General features: G+C 36.2%; 1 protein-coding gene across 1 annotated transcript in view; it reads right to left on the bottom strand.

The window, feature by feature from the left end:
- LOC139816936 (sodium-coupled monocarboxylate transporter 1) overlaps positions 1-25,593 on the bottom strand; it is a gene marked incomplete at its 5' end in the record, with an annotated part of 160,977 nt that overhangs the window by 25,318 nt on the left and 110,066 nt on the right. Inside the window, 6 exons of the mRNA XM_071784767.1 lie at positions 3,385-3,486; positions 3,590-3,678; positions 3,771-3,857; positions 3,927-4,113; positions 10,109-10,218; positions 10,291-10,399. Coding sequence (XP_071640868.1) covers positions 3,385-3,486; positions 3,590-3,678; positions 3,771-3,857; positions 3,927-4,113; positions 10,109-10,218; positions 10,291-10,399 — 684 coding nt within the window. The remainder of the gene's footprint in view (positions 1-3,384; positions 3,487-3,589; positions 3,679-3,770; positions 3,858-3,926; positions 4,114-10,108; positions 10,219-10,290; positions 10,400-25,593) is intronic.

Genomic DNA, 25,593 nt, shown 5'->3' with positions numbered 1-25,593 from the left:
TAAAAGATAAGATTTTTCGAGCTTGTGCCCAAGTTACACCACAGATGCTGCAAAAGGTTCGAGAATGTTTTTGTGCCAGAATCACTAAATGTATTGAAGAAGGTCGTTACTTTGAACATCTATTTAATAAAAAAAACGTATTCTTATTTTAATTTATTAAACAAATACTATTAATTTTGTTTTATTCTGCTGACAAAATAAGATAAATAAGTTTTTCTTGTAAAAAAACTTGGCGCTATTTTTTTATTCCCGTCGCATTCGTCGCTAAATTATTTTTATTGTTTTTATTCAAAAATTTGAGTACTTTATTAAATTTCTAGCAGAGGTCTAGCAGCGCCAAGTTTTTTTACAAGAAAAATTTATTTATTTTATTTTAATTAAATATTTGTATTTTGTACTGTTACCTCTTAAATTCTTTGTAATTAAAATGATTCTTTGTAATATTATAATTTTGTTAAGGAGAATTAAAGCTACTTGGATTGGACCTATGTGAACCTGGTACCCGACTTTCGAAAAATTAATTTTTTTACGGAAAAACGTTAGCATTTTGTTTGTAGTTGTTTGTAGTAACAAAAATTTCGTTTGTAGTTTAATACATTAAAAATTTAAAAATTACTTGCACCCCACTTTGAGATATCTCAAATCCACTTGCGCCATCTTCTTCAGAATCGTTTGTAGTTCTTTGTAGTGCTATTCTTTTCGTTTGTAGTTGCACCGTTCAAAAGTTATTATATATTTGCAATAAAACAAAAGTGTAATTTTGCCAATTTTGGAGATATCTCAAATCCACTTGCGCCATCTTCTTCAGAATCGTTTGTAGTTCTTTGTAGTGCTATTCTTTTCGTTTGTAGTTGCACCGTTCAAAAGTTATTATATATTTGCAATAAACAAAAAGTGTAACTTTGCCAATTTTGGAGATATCTCAAATTCGCTTGCGCCATCTTCTTCAGAATCGTTTGTAGTTGTTTGTAGCGCTTTTCTTTTCGTTTGTGGTTGCACCGTTCTAAAGTTATTATATTTTTGCAATAAACAAAAAGAGTAACTATGCCAATTTTGGAGATATCTCAAATCCGCTTGCGCCATCTTTTTCAGAATCATTTGTAGTTGTTTGTAATAATTTTCTTTTTGTTTGTAGTTGCACCATTCAAAAGTTATTATATTTTTGCAATAAACAAAAAGTGTAACTGCCAATTTTGGAAATATCTCAAATCCGCTTGCGCCATCTTCTTCAGAATCGTTTGTAGTAGTTTGTAGTGCTTTTTTTGTTTGTATTTGCACCGTTCTAAAGTTATGATATTTTTGCAATAAGCAAGAAGTGTAACTTTGCCAATTTTGGAGATATTTTAAACGAAACGAAACGAAAACCATTACAAACAACTACAAACGATTCTACATCGAGTCGCGGAATCAGTTTTAAAATATTTCCAAAATTGGCAAAGTTACACTTCTTGTATATTGCAAAAATATAATAACTTTTGAACGGTGCAACTACAAACGAAAAGATAAGCACTACAAACAACTACAAATGATTCTGAAGAAGATGGCGCAAGCAGATTTGAAATATCTCGACAAATGACAAAGTTAGCTGGGTTTTATTTATTTTTTTAAATTGTAACTTTTTTAAACGATTCAACTACAAACGAAACGAAAAGCACTACAAACAACTACAAACGATTCTAAAGAAGATGGCGCAAACGGATTTGAGATATCTCAAAGTAGGGTGCAAGTAATTTTTTTAATTTTTATAATTTTTTATATATTAAACTACAAACGAAATTTTTGTTACTACAAACAACTACAAACAAAATGCTAACGTTTTCCATAAAAAATTAACTTTTCGAAAGTCAGGTGCCAGGTTCACAAGGTCACTGAGAATTATAGTATTTTTGGGAAGAAGACATCCAACTTTATACTTTACACCACATTTAACAACGATAGCCCTAAAAAAGATTATGCGATAATAAATTATTGATAGTAACAGTGAATAAATCATGCATAAATAAATTCTCGCAAAAAAGAAAAAATCAATATCATAAAAAAGAAAAACAAGATGAAAGAAAGAAAAGAAAGAAAAACAAGATAAGAAGAAATGACATATAGTGCTAGAGAAAGTTCTTGTATTAATTGTTTTTAAATCTTTGGTTTACTCATTAAACGCATTATCCAGCTACAATTGTGCAGTATTGGATATTCCTATCTATCAATCACTAAAAATACGTAACTGTACAAGATAACCCGGTGAGTGGAGGAGGACCGAGATGGCGCAGGGGATCAGATGCTGAGCAGGGTGGCACGTCGGGACGTCGAGGCGGTGGTTAAAGACAAAAGGGGTATCACTGGAGAAAGCTGGTCTGGTGGTTTGTTTAGGTAAAATAAGAGGGGGTTTTTTTAAAGAGAGGGAGTAAGGAGGAGGTTGAGATGGTTGGTTGTAAGGAGAGGTTGACAAAGTTTTGTGTGCAGAAGGGGAGCAGGACAAGGAGATGGCAGGATGCGGAGAGGAGCTGGACAGGAAGCGAAGGAGGCAACATGAGAGACGGATGAAAAGAAGAGAGCCCAGCTAAGATGCAGTGAGCCTGTCGGGGGGAGAAGTGGCGGACGGAAGTAAGGCGGAAAGGAGGGAAATGAGAGGGTGGGGAATTTGATGCGTGGAAGGGAGGGAGGTAATGTAGTGTGTATAGGGCCACAATGGTCAGGTTGGGTTAGGAAGGTGTATGTTTTGTAAAGGGTTGGGTACGTCCCTGAAAAACACCAGTAAGAGAATGTGAAAGTTTGTGTAAATCTGTTGCGAGAGAGAAGGTCTGTCACGCGAGAAAGAAGAGGATGACGCCAGAGAGACGGAGCAAGGAGAGGGAGGAATGGGGGATGAGATCAGGGTAGAGGGCGTGGAGGGGAGGGAAGAAAAAGAGTTTAAAGGGCCGTAATGGTCAGATCGGACTAGGAAGGGGTAGGTTTTGTAAAGGGTTGGGTACATTCCCGAAAAACGCCAATTATATTGTGTAAAATTTTATATATGTGGATAAGCGAGAAGTTGGTGTAAAGGTTTGGGACCGTTCCTTAAAAACGCCTTGCAAACCCTGCGGGAACAAGCAATAAGGAGATACATACATACATACATACATACAAGATAACCCAAAATTTGCACAATGCAATTTTCTATGCTAGAAAAAAATAGGTTTTTCTTCTGGCAAAATTGCATCTGCGCAATAATTTTTTTATGATTTTAAATGAAAATAATTTGAGTTTATCGAATGAGAGATTTAAGTTACTCATGAATCAGGGGCGACATGCGCTAATTTTAATGACAAACAAATATTAATAATTTAATAACTAATAATTATTAGCAGTTATTCTATGCATAATTAAAATTAACATTATTTAACTTACTCGTTGTCTAAAATTGAATCTGGTGGTACAGATATCAATAAATTTTCTACTTGTGGGAATGAATAAGTGCATCCCTCTGTGGTAACGGGTTTCATATCAAATCTGTAAAAATATTGATGTTATTTGTAATCGTACTTTAAAAGGAACAAAAAATCATGCAAGATTGATTATTGCTTATTAATGTTAATAAATTTATAACACAAACTTAATCTTTCCACTGGTAATAGCTGCTTCGGCAGAAAGACCAAGCCAACCCATGAAACTCAAACCTGCAATTCCTCCGACTAGAGCACCCTGTTGAATTTAATTAATATATTATTTATTTTCATCAACAAATTTAAATATAATTTTTATTAAAATAAAATAAGTTTATTTTTAACACGTGCCTTGGCATTAATCCATGGTAATAACAATCCCATGTTGAAAATGCCAAAGGATGGTCCATGAGTGATAGCGCCTAGACTTATGGACAACTATAACATTCATTCAAATATGAAAAGTATTGTAAAGTTTGTATTGTCGAGGAACGTCTTCATGTTTACCTGTAACATATGAGTGCCTGCTTGCTCAACGACGAAAACGAGAGCAACACAGATTGTTCCTAAAATGACAACCGTCAGCTTCATAAAGACGTCGGCACCTTTACGCGTAAAAGGAGTCTTCATAAAGGGCTTAACAAAATCCTCAAGCACCACGGCTGCCATGGAGTTTAGACCGGTTGATAATGAACTGGAAGAGAGTGATCTCAAACTAACTTTCTCCCTCTCTCCCTCTCTCCCTCTCTCCCTCCCTCCCTCTCTCCCTCTCTCCCTCCCACCCTCCTCCCTTCCTCTCCTTCCTCTTTTCTCTCTTCTTTACTCCCTCTTTCTTACTTCCTTTTCTCTTTCTCTCCCTTGTTTTTTTTCTAATCCTCTTTCTTATTGTAAATAACGCATCTATAATACATTCCACCAAATAATTAAAAGATCAAGAAAAATTGTTTACAAAATAAGCAAATTTTAAACAGCTGTAATTTTGTTTAATAAAATACAAATCCAAATATAAAAGAAAAGTTGTGAAGCGTGAAATCTCTACTCTCGAAAGGGGTCACAGTTGTTTTTTACTTTTTTAATTATGGTAATTTTAACGTAAAGACGACGAGCTCAACGAAATGGGAAACTTTCTTGTCATTTTATGGGAGTCACGCTCAAAAAGACCGAAAAAATTTTTGCTTTTTCATGTTAAAGCCTGAAGTTTTTTCTATAAAACCTTTTTTTTAGATTTAGATTTTGATTTTTTCTTATCAATTTATCAAGAATTGAAGAAAAAGTGGGCATTTAGACTTGGTTACATCCCAGAAATCGTGGTCTCCACGATTTCTTTCGAGAAAACATAACAATTGTTAATACATGTTTTTAGACGACAGTTGTCGATCGACCAGAGAGATATGATCCAGATACATTTACGTGCAAAATCGTAAAAACAAAGATTTTCCAGATAACCAACCTCAAACTGATAAACTAAGCAAGACAAGGTTATAAACTTTTGCCATATCTTTGGGAATAAGTACAAAACTGTCGTACTTCAAGGGCTCTTAAAATTTCCACGAAAACGGGAAATGAAAATTGTTTCTGTTTGTCTCAAAACGACTGACAACAGACGTCAAAGATACATCGCGTATTACAATTCGCTCAATCTCCATGGCTCCGCGATTACATCGAACTCAATACGAAATTTAGAACACTGGCCAAGAACGATTTCGAGAAAAATTTGTACAACTTGATGAACAACGCGGTATTCGGTAAAACTATGGAGAACGTTCGAAATCAAGTTGATGTAAAATTATTAACAAAGTAGGACGGTAGATACGGCGCGGAGGCAATGATCGCGAAACCAAATTTTCACAGCAGAAGCGTTTTTTCGGAAAACCTGATCCAAAGGACATCCAAAGGACATCCAGGACGGACAACCGGGATATATATATATATATCTTGGGGATATCCCAATTAAATCCCGGGATATACTTTGGATGTCCTGAGGAATAGCAAATGATCCCCGAATACACTAGTCCTCATGACATCCTAAGGATATCCTGTCAGACGTCCTGAGGACTTCTATGAGATACGTTATGGACATTATTTAGGCGTCTAAAGGGAAAGATCCTCATGACATCCCGAGAATATCCTATCGGACGTCCTGAGGACTTTTATGGGATACGTTATGGACATTTTTTAGGCGTCTGAAAGGAAAGATTCTAAAAGTGAAATCGAGCTATTAACCCAATCAGCAATAATTGTTTTATGTTTGGAAGATTTTTTTAATATCTGAAAAATATACATCTTGATTTTTCAAAAATATACACATCTTGCGAATGTCATGATTTTGCTTCGCCGGAGACCTGCTTATATTAGCCCTCAACTGAAATCTTCTTACGAGTTAGTCTTACCATTATGCGCCGCCTAGTGGCGTCGTTCCAAACTAGCACCATGACATCCTCTGGAAATCCGAAGGACATCCAGGAAAAATGCCTTACCATGCATCTTTCTTAATTAAGAATATTTCATAATATTTCAAAAATATTTGAAAAAAGATTATAGAACCAATAATAAATTTAAAATATTTTTAAATATTTTGGAACGATATTATAAAACAATAAATATGTAGATTTAAATTAATATTTAAAAAATATATTTCAAATATTTAAGAAAATATTGTCTGAGTGAGTGATAAAGAAGAACATAATATATAATTATATATATCACCCTTTTTTTGCAAACAATTCAAAAATGACAATTTTGCTTCCTCATAGAGGAAGCTTTGTTTTAATTATGTCATTGTTGTAGGGAGAAAATTCAATACACTGAATAAAGAGCTAATATATGTATAGCTCTAGATATTTTTGTTCCTCTACATTCAGTTATTGCTATTTTCACTCATTCCAAATACGTAAAAGATATCCTAAAATCATCCAAAATGTGTCCAGGATGTTCTGAGGAGTTTTATAGGATATCCTGCGATACTCCTCAAGATATCCTAGACATGCGTAAGATGATTTTAGGATTTTTTATGGATTTTAGGATTATTTAAATCTAGTGGACATTTGTGAAAAATTTATAATTTATTACGGTACTTAACATTCTGAAATTATATACTTTAAGTATTTTACAATTAATGAAATGAAATAAAATATTTATATAAAATATTTACGACAATATATGTCCTGGATGTCCTTCGGATTTTCCGAGGATGTTATTGACTATCTGGAAAGCAACTAAATGTCCTGAAAATATCCCAGGATATCCTGGACATATTCAGGACGATCCTGAGGACGTCTTGTGCTATCTGGGGTTGAACTACGCAAACTCGAGGTAAAATTTGACAAACCTATTTACGTCGACATGTGCATCCTCGACGTGTCGAAAGTCTGTTTGTACGAATTTCATCACGAGTATATGTCTCGCCTGTATCGCAACATGTGTAGACTTATGTACACCAATACGGGCAGTCTGATATATCACAGTCTGATATATCTGATATATGTAGAGTGTGACGACGTGTATGAGAACGTGAAACGCGATATCGCTAGATTCGACACGAGCGATTACGCGACCGACAACGCGTACAGTATACTGCTCGCGAACAAGAAGGTGCCGGGCTTGATGAAGGACGAGATTAATGGCGCGATCATGACCGAATTGGTCGGACTCAGGGCGAAGATGTATGCGTTGAGGGTGGATGGTGAAAAAGACTGTAAAAAAGCGAAAAGTGTCAAGAGCAACGTCGTAGCGCGTACTATAACGTTCGACGATTACACGAGGTGTCTGAACGATGAGATCGAAATGACTCGACGTCAATCTTGTATAAGATCAGAGTTGCGCGAGGTGTACACTATCCGCGAGACGAAAATCGCTCTGAGTCCGTACGGCGACAAGCGTTACATTATACCCGATTCGACCGATACGTTATCGTGGGGACATTACCGAATACTTTTATAACGTATGTATTGTATCATCCCTCTCTAAAAAAAGGCGTGCAAAGTCAATACTCGGCATATACCTAAAAAAGACATGTAAAGTCGATACTCAAATCTATCGAAGTTTATTGTTGCCGCTTTTCCGCGATGCCGATTGGTTCTCTCGTTGCGTTTACTTCATTTGTAGCTGTCATATATTTTGACAATTGTGTGTATCAAGGAGTTAATAGTGTAATAGTAATAGCATAATGTTAAAGCTAAATAGCGCGCGCGAAGCGCGCGTCTGTGGTGTCTAGTGTATGAAATGTAATAGTATAACGTATGTGTTGTATGTATGTAGTATAACGTATGAATGTATGTATGTACGTGTATGTATGTATGTATATATGTAGTATACCGTAACATATTGTGTGTATAGCCGTTATCGAGTAAAATGTTGACAATCAACTCTAAATTTATATAATAAAAGCAAGGATAATAACAAAATTGCTTTATCTACAAAATTATATAAAGTTTCCAGTATTACATAATGTGTGTGATTAAATGTAAGTTCTAGTATGGTTCCAAATGTTTTATTGCACGTTGCTATAAAATGAGACGTCTTACTACCGGCTGACAAACAAAGGACAATCCAACCCCGTGCTAACGTTGGTCAATACAGCAAGCGCCTGTATTGACGCTGCCATGAAATTTTGAATCGCTTGAATAACAGAGATTTCAAGCTTCAAAGTTCTCTTTTTTTTTAGATTTAAATTTCCATTTTATTAAGGACGTTCTGGCTATACAATCCCTGCCAAAAGTTAGCTTCCAATAAAAAATTACTAAAATAAAGACATTGAAACAACTCAAAATTTTTTACATGTTAAAAAGGATTACCGTTAACAGTTTGAGTATGGTTTTTTGTCATTTAAATAATTAGTATTGTTAAACAATTAAAAAATAAAAAATTTTGGCAAAAAGTTTTGAAACTTAAAATACAATATCAATGATGTATGTTTTACATACAAAAAAAGTTTTAGAAATATCTCACTGTTTTTATTTATAGTTACCGCAAAAATGTTGAATCTCCCAGTAAAAAAATCTTTATATAAAAACATATCTAAACATATATAATCATATAATATTATATAAAATATGTCCATTGTTTGGAGTTCACTTGTATATATTAGTTGCTAATAAGTTAATCGTTTGTTGTTTGCGTTAAATATTAGTCGATAAAAGTAATTTGAAGCGTTACCGTCGGTAATTTTAATTTCGTATTTGGTGACTCGCGCGGAACGTTGGCGGATCGCGCTCGATTAGAGTTGTCAATATTCGCGCGACTCACCCGACTCGTGCTGCCCGCGGGTGGCAGCCCTAATTATGAAGAAATTAGTACTCGCTCGCACCGTGCTTCATAGGTGCGCGAGCCAGAGATTCGAGTGCCGGAAGAAACACTCACACTTTGGACATTGTCGAGTCAACATCTCCTCGTGCGGACGTGATCAGTAACATCTCGGAAGTGATCCCTGTACCACGCATCAAGTTAACACGATCGAGCTAAAGTCGTGCCCGCGTATTATTTCGGATCTCACAATCAGTCGGAGACCGCCGCAGAGCCCTGCATTATACTACCTGCTTGTCTTAACAATCTCTGCCTGCCTGCTTGAGCACGTGATTCGCCCGTGGCACGCTAACGCCTTTGCCTTGCCTGCACGGCCCTTCCGCTATCACGGAGGGTTCACTCATAACCAGAAGGAAGGACGAAATCAACAGCCAGGAGAGAGCCGGGCACCGATACGGTGAGTCGTATAATCGTTCGCTTTATCCGTTTGCATTTGTGAGGGAACGGTCTCTCTGGTCCTTCGAGTTTACACGCCTAGAACATTCGCGAATCCGGCGCGATTCACACCCCTCCGAGCACCATATATGTCCATACTATGTTTTTTTTCTCTTGTATAATCTCTGTTTGTATATACAAGAAAAATAATAAAAAAATTAGAAAATAATTAAAAAGATAATTTTTGCATTGTTTTTTTTTACAAAAAAAATAAAGTCAGTGCAAATGTAAAAAATTTGCTGATATATAATTATATATATATAATCATGTTTTATATACATTATTACATTTATATATGATTATATATAATTATATGTAGGCAAATAAATGAACAATCCAAAAATTATCCTTTTAATTATTTTCTCATTCTTTTCCTTATTATTTGTCTTGTACGAACAGAGATTATACGAGGGAAAAAAACATATGTAGACATATAAAGACATATTTTATATAATATTTTATATAATATTATATGATTATATATATTTTATAGATATGTTTTCATATAAAAAATTTTTTACCCGACTCCAGAAGGGGGATAATGTTAATTTCATCAACTTTAAACTTAAATAACTCTTAAATTGTTTAGTAAATCACTTACAAAATATTTTTAATTTAATTTAAAAGAAACATCTCAAAAAATTTCAGCCATTTTTTAATATATTTGAAATACCTCCAGTACATCCTTAAAATCGTTATAATCAATCAGCAATCGTTTAGTGGATTTGTTTCAATTTTTTTGCGGCACATTAGGAAGACTAAAAAAACAATGTCACAAATTTTTATCAACTTCTCACTGTTTTGAAGATATAGCCAGAACATCCTTAAACAAAGTTGCAGTTGTTTAAAATTTGTTTATTTTTTAGACAATTTTTCTTGATCCCGTAATCTACATAAACCTATATCTTATTCTATTTTGTTTTAATTATATTAAAACGTATAAATATAGCTACCTAAGTGCGGCGCTAAATACACCAGCCACAAAGAGACCAGGCAATCCTGGAAATTCTCCTAGAACGTTCATAACTAACAACGGTAATAACTGATCCTTAGCACGTGCCAGCTGTGTTACACAAAGATCAGTTAATATCAAATTTAATATTCAAATATGTTAAAAACTAAATATAAATGTTACCTTGGTCGTAAGTGGATCACATTCATAATACCAAGCATAAATCAGCATACCAGCATATCCACATATACTAATCAGCAATATAACTCCAATCATAAAACACCAAAGTGCTCTAAAATGCATAATTATTAAGAACATTGAGTTGAAGAATAATTATATAGTTCTGATGTAATAACTATAATAATTAGAGACTATTATAACTACAGTAAACCCTCGTTAACACAAACTCGAAGGGACCGGGATTTGAGTTCGTGTTAACCAGGTGTTCGGGTTAAAGAGGAAACACGAATTCGTTTGTGTTAACGAGATCAACTAATAACATTTAGTAGATAGTATTACATCTATAATATATTCTTTATTATTTACACAGCAACTTAAATAAAATATATAACTTTTACGAACTTGGAATCTCCACAACCAACCACTTAAACAATTAAAATTTTTGACACCTAAATTATCTGCTATAGATATCGCTTTTTCCTGAATTAGCGGTCCACTTATTGAAATATTTTAAACTTGCATATGATTAAACTAATTTAATAATTTAGTTTTGACATTTTCATGTTGTGCTCTGCAAATGCGTTTAGCTTCCGCAGTAACGGTTCCTGATGCAATTGTCTCATATTAGTTCTTTATTTTTTATTATCCTTGAGAGCGTTGATTATATTTAAATATTTAACAATCTCGGTTTTTAATCAACTTTTTAATCATTTATTTTAACTTCTTGTAATATTTCAACTTTTTTTTCAAATCAATATCAATCCACGTCTGCTTTTGCTTGCTCATCGTGGAAAACTAACAAAGCGCTATTATTTTGATAAATGTGATGTGTAAAACATAACATACATGATGATAATATTATAATATAATATTGTTTACATATTATTCAATACTTATACGCGATTTGCGAGGATTAACCGAGAACTTTTCTCTGCACGGACCAAAAAGTTCGAAGTTCGTGTTAAGGGTTGGGTTTGAAATTTCGAAAAATTTGATTTTTTGTTTTTTTACATATTCTGATAGTATGATTCTTTAAGAATATTTCCCAGTTTAGTTTTTTGAAAAATTCGCAAAATTGAGCTCAGGAAAGTTAAAAAAGTGAGCGTTGGCTGGCAAAGAGTCCGCGTTTCTCTAAACTTTAACCGTGTTTTTCTCGAAATGGCATTTTTCGCTAGTTTTGCCACGATAACTCACGAACGGCTGCAGACATCGACTTGATTTTTTTTTTATTTTTTTTAATAAAGATAACGTATTTCTTTATAAACTAAACCTATTTTAGCGCACAAAAATTAATTTTGTATAACTGTTTTAACAACAAATAACTTAATTTTTTCGAAATTTTTTCTTTTTTGGCTGTCATTGTTGTAATCTTAACGTACTCTTTTAGACTTTAGGTTCAGTTTATAGAGGGAAATCTCACGAATAAAATGGCACCAAAAAATTGAAAAATTCCAGCTCGTTCACCAGGAATCGTGGCAAGAACAGAGCAGTGCGCAAATCGCGCGATCGCCTTCAATCATCAATATCACCCTTAATTATTTATATTTTTGGAACTTTTACGTCTCGTTTAGTTCGTTAAGAAAGCACTAATAACTTGCTTTAAAAAAAATTTATGTATGTTTATTTGTTTGTCCACAAACGATATTTGAATTTTACCCAATTTTCGGCCGTTCAAATCTTACCAGTCCCTTAACCGAATTATGCGTTAACCGGGAGAAAAGTCCATAAAAACCTGTACAAGTCTGCCGGGACTCAAATTTTAGTTCGGGTTAACCAAGTGTTTGTGTTAACAGGGTTCGTGTTAACGAGAATTTATTATATTATAATTAGGGATGTGAGGGCGGCGGTGTGGTCTAGTGGTAGAGCGCCAGACTCGTAATCTGAGGAACCAGGTTTCCCTGGTGAAAATAATTTTATAAATTTTTACGCAAAAATTATGCGAAAACTACAATTTCTTATAATATAATTACAACTTTTCAGGCTATTTTTACGTAATTTTTACGTCAAAAGTACGTGATTTGGGCCATGTTTGTTTTTTTTCATAAATTTACGTAGAAATTTTTATGAATAACTACAATTTTTTGGATATACTACAAAATAAAATATAAAATTTACTTCTCTCGTTAAACATTATTTTATTGCTGAAAATCTTGATTACGTGCAAGCTTAATTAAATAAATTTATATTGTACTTAGAAAATTTGCTTACCACCGCTGGATTAGATCCTGAAACCCCTGGCTCTTGAGTCAGTCACCTTCCGCACTGTGCTACAACATTGATTGATGAAGACGTTTCGTATTGTCTACATATGTTACACTTATTGTTAACAGACGTACGGAAGGTGTCAGCTCTTAATAGGGTCATATCCCAGGTAGCGCACATGGTCTTTTTGACGTCAATTTGAGGTCATTTTTCGTCCAAGACGTCATATGTCATTTATATGACGTGTATTTGGCGTCTTATTGTGGACGAAAGTATGACGTCATGAAAAGGACATGAATTAGACGTTATTTTAAGACCAAATTTGGTACACAATTTTATTCTTATTTTTTGAGTTTTTCTTAATTAAACAGACCCGTATAGCATGAAGCTTGCAAGAGAATGCAGGAACGTTACAAGTTGCAATGCAATGTTGTAGAGACAATTGCAACATTTCGTTGAAATATTAGAACAACATTGCAGAAATATTATAAGAATAATAGAAAATATAGTACTATAACTTACTCCGTGAACATATATGCACATACATAAAGTAAAGATTGATTTTTTTTAGATTTGTTTCTTTAAATTAGATTTTTAATTATTTTTCAACTTTGATTCAATTCATTAAAAAAATTCTTTATTTTGTCAGGTAGCGTCTTTAGGCGTTCTCATATATTGTTAACATTATTATATTAATATTATATTATGTAGTATTGAAATGTATCGAGTTGTGTTAGCGTAGATGTGTGTGTATCGCGTGTCGCGCGCGTGTCGCGATGCCGTGTTGCCATGCGAAGAATCTATTAGAGAGTCGATCGTCTAATGACAACAGAACGTTAATTTGTGGAGAGTCGTTTTTCGAAAGCAAGCGAGCAAAGGGAGTTCGTTGCCCAGGGAATAGTAACAGAGAAGCCTTCGAGCCGAGAAGTCGAATTGTAACGTTTCGCGTCGTGTGTAGTTTCGGAGTTTGAACGAGGCTCAGTCTCAGCGTAGATCGAGCGAGAGTGTTAACGAGAGTGTTCCTTTTGTATCTCTCATATTCTGTTATTCTCATCCTATAATAAACATTATACTGTTCTTATATCCTTCGAAACATTGGATACCATCTTTATTCCTACAAACTTGGGGGGCTCGTCCGGGATTGAGAAAGCCAGAACCAGGATTGAGAGAGAGACGAAACTCCATTGGTGTGATCTGTGAACGTGTGATGTGCTTGTGAAACCGTACGATGAAGAGGGTTGACGATTTCTCAGCGCAAGCGTTGAGAGATAAATGCAAGTCCTTAGGTTTGATTACAACCGGGACGAAAGCCGAGTTGTTTAACAGGCTTATGGAAAAAGACCCGAACGGCTCGTGGATTTCGGACAAAGAAAGACGAGACGATGATGCCCGTGAAACCGATGCAGCCGCTGCTGGAATGCCTTCCGGATCAGTGCAGTGCGATCAACGTGAGTTGGAACTCGCGAGGAAACAAGCAGAGTTAGCCGAACGAGAGCTCGCGTTGGCGCGCAAGGAGATAGAGTTGCTTCATATTCAACAGCGAAATCAGCCAGTGGACGGCAATTCATCGAGAGCGTCGTCGGTAACCGAGTCAAGGCGGCCTAGGACGGACGTTCAAGCTATCGCGGATTTGTTAAGTCCCTTCCATGGAAACAACGACTGCTACAAAACATGGAAACAGCAATTGCAATTATTGAAGACGACATACGAACTTGATGAAAGCGAAGCGAAAATTTTAGTGGGCAAGAGGCTGAAAAGCAAGGCGAGCGAGTGGTTCTATTCAAAGCCCGGATTTCTTCAGATGAATCTTGAAGATTTGTTAGCGCAGATGAGAACGATGTTCTTCCATCGACCGAGCAGAGTGGCTTTGCGGAAGAAATTTGAAGAACGTTCCTGGAAACAAGGTGAAAGTTTCAGCGAGTACTTTCACGAGAAAATGATACTTGCGAATCAAGTATCCATCGGCCCAGAGGACATGGTGGACTATCTCATAGACGGAATTCCGGACCCGACGCTTCGTGATCAGGCGCGCATTCAAAGATTTAATTCGGCAGCCTCGTTACGAAAAGCGTTTGACAAAGTGATGTTACGAGGAAAGACGGATAGCGGCGCAATCCCGAAGAACGGCGACCAGAAGCGATTTGCCAAGCCCAGCGACGAAGAAGGTAGGAGCTACGACTACGACGCAGAAAGACGGCCATCAGAGAAGAAGATGCCATTCCTGTGGTGCAGCGACGCATCTCGCAGCAGAGTGCCCGACGAAAGAAAAAGGCGTGTTTCGAGTGCCGTGAGTATGGACATGTGGCCGCGCAGTGTCCAAAAAAGCATACTCCGAAAGTCGTGCCGAAAGAAGTGTGTAGCGTGTCGAGATCCGCGCGTAAAAAATATCGAAAGAAAGTTTTAGTAAACGGATTCGAGACCACCGCGTTAATAGACACCGGTAGTGATTTGACTTTGATGCGAGAAGACAAGTATATTAAATTAGACTCACCGCCGTTCGAGCAAGGTGAAATACGTTTTCGTGGAGTAGGAGCGCCGAATAACACAACGTTAGGTAGATTTTCCGCGAATTTGGTTGTCGATGATAATAGATTCTCAATAGACATTTATGTAATTCCCGACGATCTAATGCAGCATGAATTATTGATCGGTGCGGATTTCTTGAACACCATAGATCTTAGAGCAAGAGAAGGAGAAGTAACGATTGCGAAAATAGAAAAAACGGTACAAGAGACTGACGTTGTTCCCGAAATCTTAAGTATCGATTACGACTGCGGAATGAACGAAGTTGACGTATCAAATATCGCGAATAAAGAGCATAGGCGCGAAGTTGAAAATTTAATTGAAGCATATAAGCCCGTAAAAACTCGCGACGTAGGCATTAAAATGACGATTGTAGTCAAGGATGATCAACCTGTGTATCAGCGACCGCGACGATTATCCAAAGCGGAAAAAGACGAAGTAAACGCGCATATTAAAGAATGGTTGCGGGGCGACATTATACAGCCATCATTATCTGAGTACGCGAGTCCGGTAGTACTAGTTAAGAAAAAAAACGGCGCAACGCGATTATGTGTAGACTATAGAGAACTTAATAAGAAGATCGTGAAAGATCGATTTCCATTACCGCTTATCGAAGATCAAATAGATTCGTTACAAGATGCCAAAGTTTTTACCACTCTTGATCTTAAGAACGGATTTTTTCACGTACCACTGGACGAGGACAGTCGTAAATATACCTCATTTATCGTACCAGATGGGCAATACGAATTTTTAGTAGTTCCTTTCGGATTGTGTAACTCACCCGCAGTTTTTCAAAAATATATTAATGCGTTACTTAGAGTACTTATTCAATCAAAAGTTGCTTCGAGTTATATAGATGATGTTATCATTCCGTCGTCAGACGAAGAAGAAGGCTTGAGACGATTAAAGATTGTATTAGAGACAGCCGCTGAATGCGGGCTAATTATTAATTGGAGTAAATGTTGTTTTTTGCAAAAGAGTGTTGAATACTTAGGACATGTTGTCGAGAGCGGAACTATCCGCCCCTCCCCGCGTAAAACGGAAGCTGTGTTGCGATTTCCGGAACCGAGTACTGTAAAGCAGGTGCAAAGTTTTATCGGCCTCACGAGTTATTTTCGAAAATTTATATTAGGATATTCATTGATTGCACGTCCGTTGACGAATTTGTTAAGAGCGAATGAGCCGTTTCATTTTGGTGAAAAAGAAAAACTGCTTTCCGTGAACTTAAAAGGTTATTAAGCGATAAACCGGTATTGCAATTGTACAGCCCGAATCGCGAAACAGAGCTACATACAGACGCATCTAAATACGGGTACGGTGCTATTTTAATGCAACGTAATAGCGACGATCGAATGTTTCACCCAGTGTATTATGCGAGTGGGAAAACCACGGAAGCCGAAGAAAAGTATCATAGCTACGAACTCGAAGTCCTTGCGATAGTGAAAGCATTGCAGAAATTTAGAGTCTATGTGTTAGGTATTCTATTTAAAATTGTTACGGACTGTCGCGCGTTTACGTTAACGATGAATAAGAAAAATTTATGTGTTAGAGTAGCGAGATGGGCATTGCTTCTCGAGGAATTCTCGTATACGATTGAACATCGGGCAGGGAAAAGCATGACCCATGTAGATGCGCTTAGTCGTAACCCGTTACCGAATGTATTTGCGATAGATGAAGACGATAAAGGATTAATTGTTAAATTAAAGAAAGCGCAGAGTAAAGATAGCAAAGTGCGACAAATTATCGATTTAGCGAATCGTGGTTCTACCAAAGATTATATTATGCGTGACGGACTATTATTTAGATTGTGTGATAACGATGTGCGATTAGTGGTACCGAAGCTTATGCAGTTTGTTTGCACAAGCTCGCGCACGAGCCTGATCTCGAGAATTTGATGAGGAAGGAACAAATAAAAAGAATCCGTTTATTGAGAGAGAGAAATTGCGTTTCGTGATTTATGTAATTAAGAACATTTAGATCGGGCAGAACTATACAAAGAATACCAACATTTGTTGCATAGGGGAAGGGAAACTGCCCTAAAACCTTCCCAGTATTCGTGAACAAAATTACAATACAAAAGAAAATAATTTGGTATCTTACAAGAAAATAAGCTGTACAAAGTATAAGACAAAATAAAATTATTAGTATAGAACAGTCCTTTCTTTAAAGAAATAGCATAATATACTTTGAAGTTTTACCGATGTATTTCTTTATCATATAACAAGCTTCATTATAAAAAGAATTGTAATAGTATGTTCTCATATAATTTCTCTTGACGTAGTCAAGCTCAGAATTAGTTGTTCTTTTCTAAAGAAAGGATCGTTTGAAACATAAACACAAATCAATTCAAAACAAGAATATCAATTCAGCTATAATTTGTATAATCTGGGAAATAATGCATCAATCTTTTATTTGAAATCATGAATAACTATCATCTGTCTAGTAAAGAATATTATTTGTAATTCGAATATTGACTGAATATTATCTAACTCGTGTATAAATTAAGGCAAGGAAATAGATTACATCATAAGCGATTACTACAACATATGCAACAACAAAAACACAAGCAATAAGTTTCTCACTGAGTTTACTGAATTAAAACTTGTAATAGGCCTTCAGTCTTTGATTGACACATTAATTCACCACAGCATAAACGTAATATTAGATAATGAATAATTCGCAAAATAATCACTAGGATAATATAAAGTATCTGAGTAAGAGAATTTATATCAACGCACGCAAACGGTTATTTGATAATTATATTACAACGCCTGAAACGATTTATATATTTCGCAAGTAAAACATTCTACTCTCGTAGTGAATGTAACGAATGTACGCAAGTTAACGTAATTAACTACAAAAGATATTATATAATTGATTATACCGAATTAATCGCACAAAAGAAAGAAGTAAAGTTTTTCATTGTAAAGAAAATGGTTGCTACCAAAGAAATAATTAATTAATGGACTCTTAGACTGAGCTCAGTGTTATACAATTTTGACTCGAAATTAATTGTGCACAATCCTGTAATAAGAGAGGATGTTTTCCTCTCAACTCGCGAAACTTATTATATCTCCTCAGATAAACAAGGATAACCTTCAGATAAGTTTAGGATCCTTTGATCAGGATCCTCATTGTAACGTTAGAAGAAATTCTAACGTCTCTACTCAAGATTGTTAAACAATTGGTTACCTTGTCAGTAAAGCTCTCCTCAGATAATATAGACGAATAATTATAGCTAGTCTTACAGACCACGCCACAGACAGATTTCCTCTCGATTTGTAAGTAGCTTCTCGTATTCCACCTGAACAGGCTTTTTCGAACGTTCCAGAAAATGGCTTCCTTTCTCGAGCTTTCCACGTGCAGGCATGGCTCGCCGGGACGTATTTCCCTGGCTTCCTTTCTGCGACGATAGTTGTTGTCCTTTTTTTTTGCTGCGTACACGACAGTGATATTGGCTGCTGCACACGGAGAGACAGATCTCGGCTACCTCACAACTCGATTACACGTTAATGGTGAAAAGATGACGCAACTACGTATTTTATTAGAACTGATTACTACGGATGTGTAACGCACGATGTCCGGAAGATGAATGCTCGCTCGCCCGGGCTGCGCGCCCCTCCCAACATGCTCAAGCATGCGCGGTAAACTTGCGCCTCGCCGCCTGGGACGCAACGTTGTCGGCGCCGCTTGCGCGCCTTTTCACCGGCCTACGTAGAATGCGCGGCCTGACCTATCGCATTACGATTGCCACTAATGGCCGCAAAAAACAACAACACAACCTCTCTCTCTCTCTCTTTCCTTTTCAATTTCAAACACAGTTACAAATAATACGGCACATGAACAAGGGCATTTCTCGACTAACAAAACAGAGCTGTTAGTAAAAAGAGATTACTGGTTTGCGAATATGCGTGCGAAAATCGAGAAGGTAGTATTTAATTGTGTTGAATGTATTTTAGCGGAACGGAAGAAAGGTAAACAAGACGGTTGGCTACATACGATCGATAAAGGCAGTGTACTGTTGGATACTTATCATATCGATCACTTGGGTCCTTTGCCGTCTACGAAAAAGAATTATCGACATATCTTTGTAGTTGTAGACGCGTTCAGTAAATTCGTTTGGTTTTACGCCGTTAAAAGTACATGTTTATCAGAAGTAATAGATCGACTTAAGAAACAGGCTGTGATTTTTGGAAATCCGAGAAGGATTATTTCTGATAGAGGCACCGCCTTTTTATCTCAGGAGTTTAAAGAATATTGTAAGCAAGAGAATATCGAGCATGTACTTATCACGACTGGCGTACCGCGATCTAATGGTCAAGTAGAGAGAATCAACCGAACTTTGATACCTTTGCTGACTAAATTGACGACGCCGAAATCAGATGAATGGTTTAAGTATTTAGATATTGCGCAACAGTACATAAATTCGATACCGAGTAGAAGCACGGGATTTACACCGTTTAACTTACTTTTAGGAACGCATATGCGCCTTAAGAGTAACCCGCGAGTTAAAGAATTAATTGATTCGGAGTTAGCTACTATTTTTCAGAATGAAAGAGACGAAATACGACTTTTAGCAAAGCAAAATATTCTTAAAGTTCAACAGGAGAATCGGAGATATTACAATAAGAGACGTAAAGAACCCAAGCGATACGAGGAGAACGATTTGGTAGCGATAAAGCAAACTCAATTCGGACCCGGAATGAAATTAATGCCGAAATACTTAGGTCCTTATGCTATCAAAAATTGTCTGCGTAATGATAGATATTTAGTGAGTAAGGTCGGAGAACATGAAGGTCCCCTACGGACCTCTACGTCAGCGGACCATATGAAACCTTGGGTGGATGATGCGGAGAATTCTGACCAAGAGTAACCACACTTGAGGACAATTGTGATGGCAGAATGGCCGAGTGTAGTATTGAAATGTATCGAGTTGTGTTAGCGTAGATGTGTGTGTATCGCGTGTCGCGCGCGTATCGCGATGCCGTGTTGCCATGCGAAGAATCTATTAGAGAGTCGATCGTCTAATGACAACAGAACGTTAATTTGTGGAGAGTCGTTTTTCGAAAGCAAGCGAGCAAAGGGCGTTCGTTGCCCAGGGAATAGTAACAGAGAAGCCTTCGAGCCGAGAAGTCGAATTGTAACGTTTCGCGTCGTGTGTAGTTTCGGAGTTTGAACGAGGCTCAGCCTCAGCGTAGATCGAGCGAGAGTGTTAACGTTCCTTTTGTATCTCTCATATTCTGTTATTCTCATCCTATAATAAACATTATACTGTTCTTATATCCTTCGAAACATTGGATACCATCTTTATTCCTACAATTATGTTAAATATACGAATTTTATATTAATAATTATTGTACATTAATTGTAATTATGTTATTATTTTTAAAATAATATTTACCGGTTATTATCATTAAACAATTTTTGAACACTATAAAGATATGTTATATAGGAGTATTAGCAACAAGGAAGCGCCAGAGTCAAAGGGTCACCACTAGTCCGTTCGATCATCGATGTCAAGCAACGTTAAGTGCGGTACTGACTTGGATGGGTGACCGCGCGGCTGTATGCACACACGACATATACATAATAAATGTATTTTCTTTTTTTTTTGTTTTTCTAAAATTCTTAATTCACAAAAGCATAACGGCATATACATACCTTTAAATGACTTATATTTATGTCATTTTTAGAGCATTTTTAAAATTATTATAAACTTACGTCATATACTGATGTAAATTTGACGTCATCCGATGACGTCACTTATGCTGTGACAAATGGCCGTCAATATAGGTTCATTTAGACGTCATACTGACCGTCAATTTGACATACGTTCTGGCGAATGCGTACATAAAAAAGACGTCTAATTGACGACGTTGTACTACCTGGGATATATATATTTCTTACAAAATTGATATAGAATTGATAACTTATCGACATCGAATTTGACATTGAAAATCAGCCGATTTCAATCAAATTGTTTTGGCATCAAGTTGCTTCTTTCTAAGTTACTTCGTTACTTGTGTCCAAAACTCTAAAAATTTTGTCTAAAATTAAGAGACTATGGCCGGTATTCATAGTCGGATCTTATTTCAACTCATGATGCCAAAACAATTTGATTCAAATCAGCTGATTTTTTATGTTAATTTTGATGTCGATGAGTTTCCGGTGAATCGACGTTGAATTGACGTCGATACGACATCAGCCTTCTTACTAGATAAATACTAAATATGCGACATGTTCGACATTGGCCTAGTTTACACCGATCTCTTGATACGCGTATCAAATAGTATATTTGAACTGATCAGCCAATAATCAGATTTATTTACTAGTTATTTACTATTTAATACGCGTATCGAAAGTGATCGGTGTAAACTAAGCCATTTTTACATCAGACTATGCTGAAATCTACAACTTTCAATAAGATCTGTTTCTATTCCTGCACTGCTGAATTAGTGCACACTGATGCAATATAAGTTAGAGTGGGACAAGTATACTTTGTTTATATCTTACTTTTAATCATAAAAATATTTTTAGAATATTGTAGAAAGTTGTAAATGGTTGTAATTTTTTACAATAATTTGCAACTTCTACAAATTACTACAATTTTGATAAAAAATTTTGTTAGAACGTTATAGAGAGTTGTAAATAGTTGTGATTTTTACAATAATCTACAACTTCTACAATTTACTACGTTCTCATAAAAAATATTCGCAGAATGTTGTAGATAGTTGTAAATAGTTATGATTTTTACAATAATCTACAACTTCTATGATTTACTACGTCTCATAAAAATGTTCGTAAAAAAGTTGTTACAATTTTCTATTACTTTTTACAACTTACTACAATTCATTACAATTTACCATGAATTTCTACAATTTTCACAAATTTGTAGAAATTTGTGATTTGTTGTAGAAGATTGTAATTTTTCATAGAAATACGTAAATTGTTGTAAAATTATTTCCACCAGAGTCGAGTCCACTAGAGCCATGAATCATGGAAAAGTTTTTTTTCCGAAAAAACCGCGCCCCTCCGTGCAAGATGCGGAGAAAACTGGGCTCCGTCTTTCGGAAGAGACGTTAAACCGTTGGTCCAAAGGAGGAAACAGTAAGGTAGTGGATGAATTGGAGGTTAGGGTTGGGTATGTCCCTTCAAAACGCCCTTTAAGGTCCCTTGGGGTATATAAAGTAAAATTCTTTATCTTAATTAGGGATGTGCCGGATACCCGGTGTTGTGCCGGGACCGTGAGTTGCTCTCAGGGTCAGCACAGGATTCGGGAATCTCGGGTCAGAGAAGAAACACTCGTCACGATGTATAAAATTACAGCCCAATATATTTCTCTTCTAATCTTCAATACAATTCCTTTTATTTTAATTATGATACTCGCGAAGTTACGATCTTTGATATACGCGACGCACGTTATTATTTAATACCCTTGTAGAAAAGTATTACTGACTAAATACTTAAAATCTCAGTGATTTAATACTGTCAATATTTATTTGGGAAATACTGGGAAAATACTGGTAGTGATAAATATTATAGGTAGTGATCAATACTACACAGAACTACTGGTGCTTAGTATTGAATTACTCACCGATATTTCGATTTCTGATATTTACTCGGCATAAAAAAAATTATTTTTTTCGAAATTTAATTACTATTTTATAACTAAATTTGTTTCTTAAGATGCAGTCTATAATTATAAATATTTTCTGGTATTTGAAAAACACGCTTACCTTGGTGGGATTCGAACTCGGGACCTCTGGATCGTGAGCCAACTGCCTTACGTGGTAGACTTATACTTCTTAATTTGATGTAAGTGTTATATATAGTCTACATGTGTCATACCAGCGCAAATATATAATTTTTCAAAAATTATCTTAAGAAACAAATTCAGTTTAAAAAAAGTAATAAAATTTTGAATTGGATATAAGAATGATATCCGCAGTACTATTTCAAAACTTGTACACTTTTATCACGACGAATTAGTACAGACCTTCATATAAAATGTATTTGTGCCTTACTTTTATCTCTCTTCCTTAATATTATCAGGAATTATACCCATTATAATGTTTCTATACAAATTGTAGTACTGGTCAATGATTAATTTCACATGGAATATTCAGTTCAGTACTTGAGTATTAACATTAAAATACTGGCCAGTGATTTATTACACATGGAATTCTCGGTCCAGTATTTCAGTACTAACATTGAAATACTCATCAGTAATTCAACACAAGTATTTATCACCTGGTATTAAATGCTTTCTCATCAAAAATTTAATACTAAGTATTCAATACTCGTCCTGTATTAAATACTACTTTCATAAATTACTGACCAGTAATAAAATACTGTGCAATACTTGAATCACAGTGATTCAAGTACTAATAAATACTTAATTTTAGTATTATTAATACACAAAATAAGTATTTATTACTAACCAGTTAGTAATACTTTTTTGTAAGGGTAGTTGACTGACGACTGCCCGCCGCTCGTCGGAAAGGCGGGCGCTTTATCCGCTCGGTGTTGCTGACTTAGTTGTCAGCATTTTTGATACCTCGATCAAAGGTCTAACGGACAAGTGGTGTCCGGGATGACCATATTTGATCCCGAAACTTGTGCAGATCTTCGCGTCAGCAGTCTTCGTCGCTAGGGTCAGATTTCGTATCGGAGGCACTTGGTATTGCCAAGTGCATTAATTATTCTTAACTACGTTGTGCGCTTACAACATTCCTTCCCCCGCGGAAAAAGAAAAACTGAGGTATTCAAAGTTTTTTGTTATTTATTTATTAGTGTTTTTCTTTTTCTTGAGGGGTTATAATCTAATTTTCTTACTGCTAGTATGTACGCTGTTGTTTCCCCCTTTAAATTTTTAATGATTCCCCCTTTTTTTATTACATAAATAATTACAAGTATAATGCTTACTACGGCTATTATTATGGTCGCGGACCCTACAGGATACACAATATTCTTATTTGCAAAAACGCTTGTTTGGTTATTTTCCACTTATTTTTTAATTTCATCTAGACTTAAACTTAACTTTATCAATTCCAACGGATCTTTGATTACTGGTTCTAGCTTTATTTCTTTTTCGGAATCTAATTCGTTGTCTAATGCTTTACTTTTTTCTAGGGTATTAGTTACATTGAATTCTGGTAAATACATTTCTACATGTTTAGTATTGATTCGGTTTCTAGTTTCTAAAATTATATCTAGTTTCTAAAATTATATAGGGAACGCGAAGATAGTGTATACGTTCGAATGGTCGTAATACGCGCTTACGCTTACGTATCTTTGGATCGTATTCCAGTTTTCGGTCTGGATTTTAAATGGAAAGTTTAATCCTCTGGTTAAGTGTGAGGTTGCCTCCTTTAATTCTACGATTATATTCTTTAATGGAAGTACGCGTGTAAGTAGAATGTCATTTTGTGCATATGTTAAATAGTCCGTAATATCGTTTATGTCTGTCGTGAGGTCAGCTAGGATAGCGGTTAACAGTATTATTTGTTCGTCTATTTCTTCTCAGTGTATGAATTGGTCGTGTAGTTTTCTGGTGACGTTTGCCAGTAAATTTTCGTTGTGGGACAGCGTCTGTTCCAATTTTTCCATGTGTCCTAATGTGGAGTTGATGATCTTCAGCTGGTTCTTCGCTGCATGCTGTAGCGTCTCTTGCTGATTATTAAGTATTTGTAATTGCTCGTTGATTGTTTTTGCGTCTTCTGCATCCATGGTACCAAATAGAGTTTTACTTATTTCTCCAATGGCATTGATTAACCCTTGCTTAATTACGGGTGATTTGTAAATTGTTTGTAAGTGTTCTAGGGCGCGTGTCGTTTTATCATTTTTTCTCTTATTGGTCCGAAGAGCAATCTGGCATTTATTTTTGACGTCTCCAGTGGCATAACTGCAAAGTTCCTCGGTATTCTCTAATAGGTATCTTTGGAACTGTTGGTGTCTGTTTTTTAATGCGGTTACGTCTATTCGTATCGCTAATTTCCACGTTGCTTCCGTTTGCTGCAGGTGTCCGATTCTCTCGAAATAGATACCTAGCTCGTTGATAAATTGCGTCACTTCGTACGGTGGTACGGACGACGCCGACGCTCCTGTTGTGAGGTGCTGATAGAGGATGAGAAAATTTATAACGATGCGTAATTTTATTTCTCTTGAAACGTCAGATTTTTTATTTACTTTCTCTTTATGCTTCTCGAGGTGATGTCCCGGTTGGTTTCGAACGTCGGTGTGCGTTCGCCCGTAGGTAACGTCCAGTGGGCCCAGGCTTCGTACGCGGGTGCCTATTTTGTCGGAGCGGTCGTAGGTTGCGGCTTCTAGCCGGCTTACTTGGTCCTGTATATCGCGCACGGCGCGAAGGAGCTCGACAGAGCGGTCGAATTCCGTGGCTTATGCACGGTTCATTCGGTCCTGCATGTCGCGCATCATGTTCAGGATGTCGTTGAGCACGGAGTCCCGTGCTCCTGGACCTGTTTGCGCCGCTCGGCTTTGGTCAATTTCGGACGGTCGCCTGTTAACCGAGGGTCTGATTCTCTCTATTTCCGCGTTGACCTGCTCGGTGGTCACCGGCAC

This window comes from Temnothorax longispinosus, chromosome 7 (genome assembly GCF_030848805.1).
Source record: "Temnothorax longispinosus isolate EJ_2023e chromosome 7, Tlon_JGU_v1, whole genome shotgun sequence".
NCBI classification, from domain to species: domain Eukaryota; kingdom Metazoa; phylum Arthropoda; class Insecta; order Hymenoptera; family Formicidae; genus Temnothorax; species Temnothorax longispinosus.
Note: the sequence above shows the minus strand (reverse complement) of the source record. Positions and strands in the feature narration are given on the sequence as shown.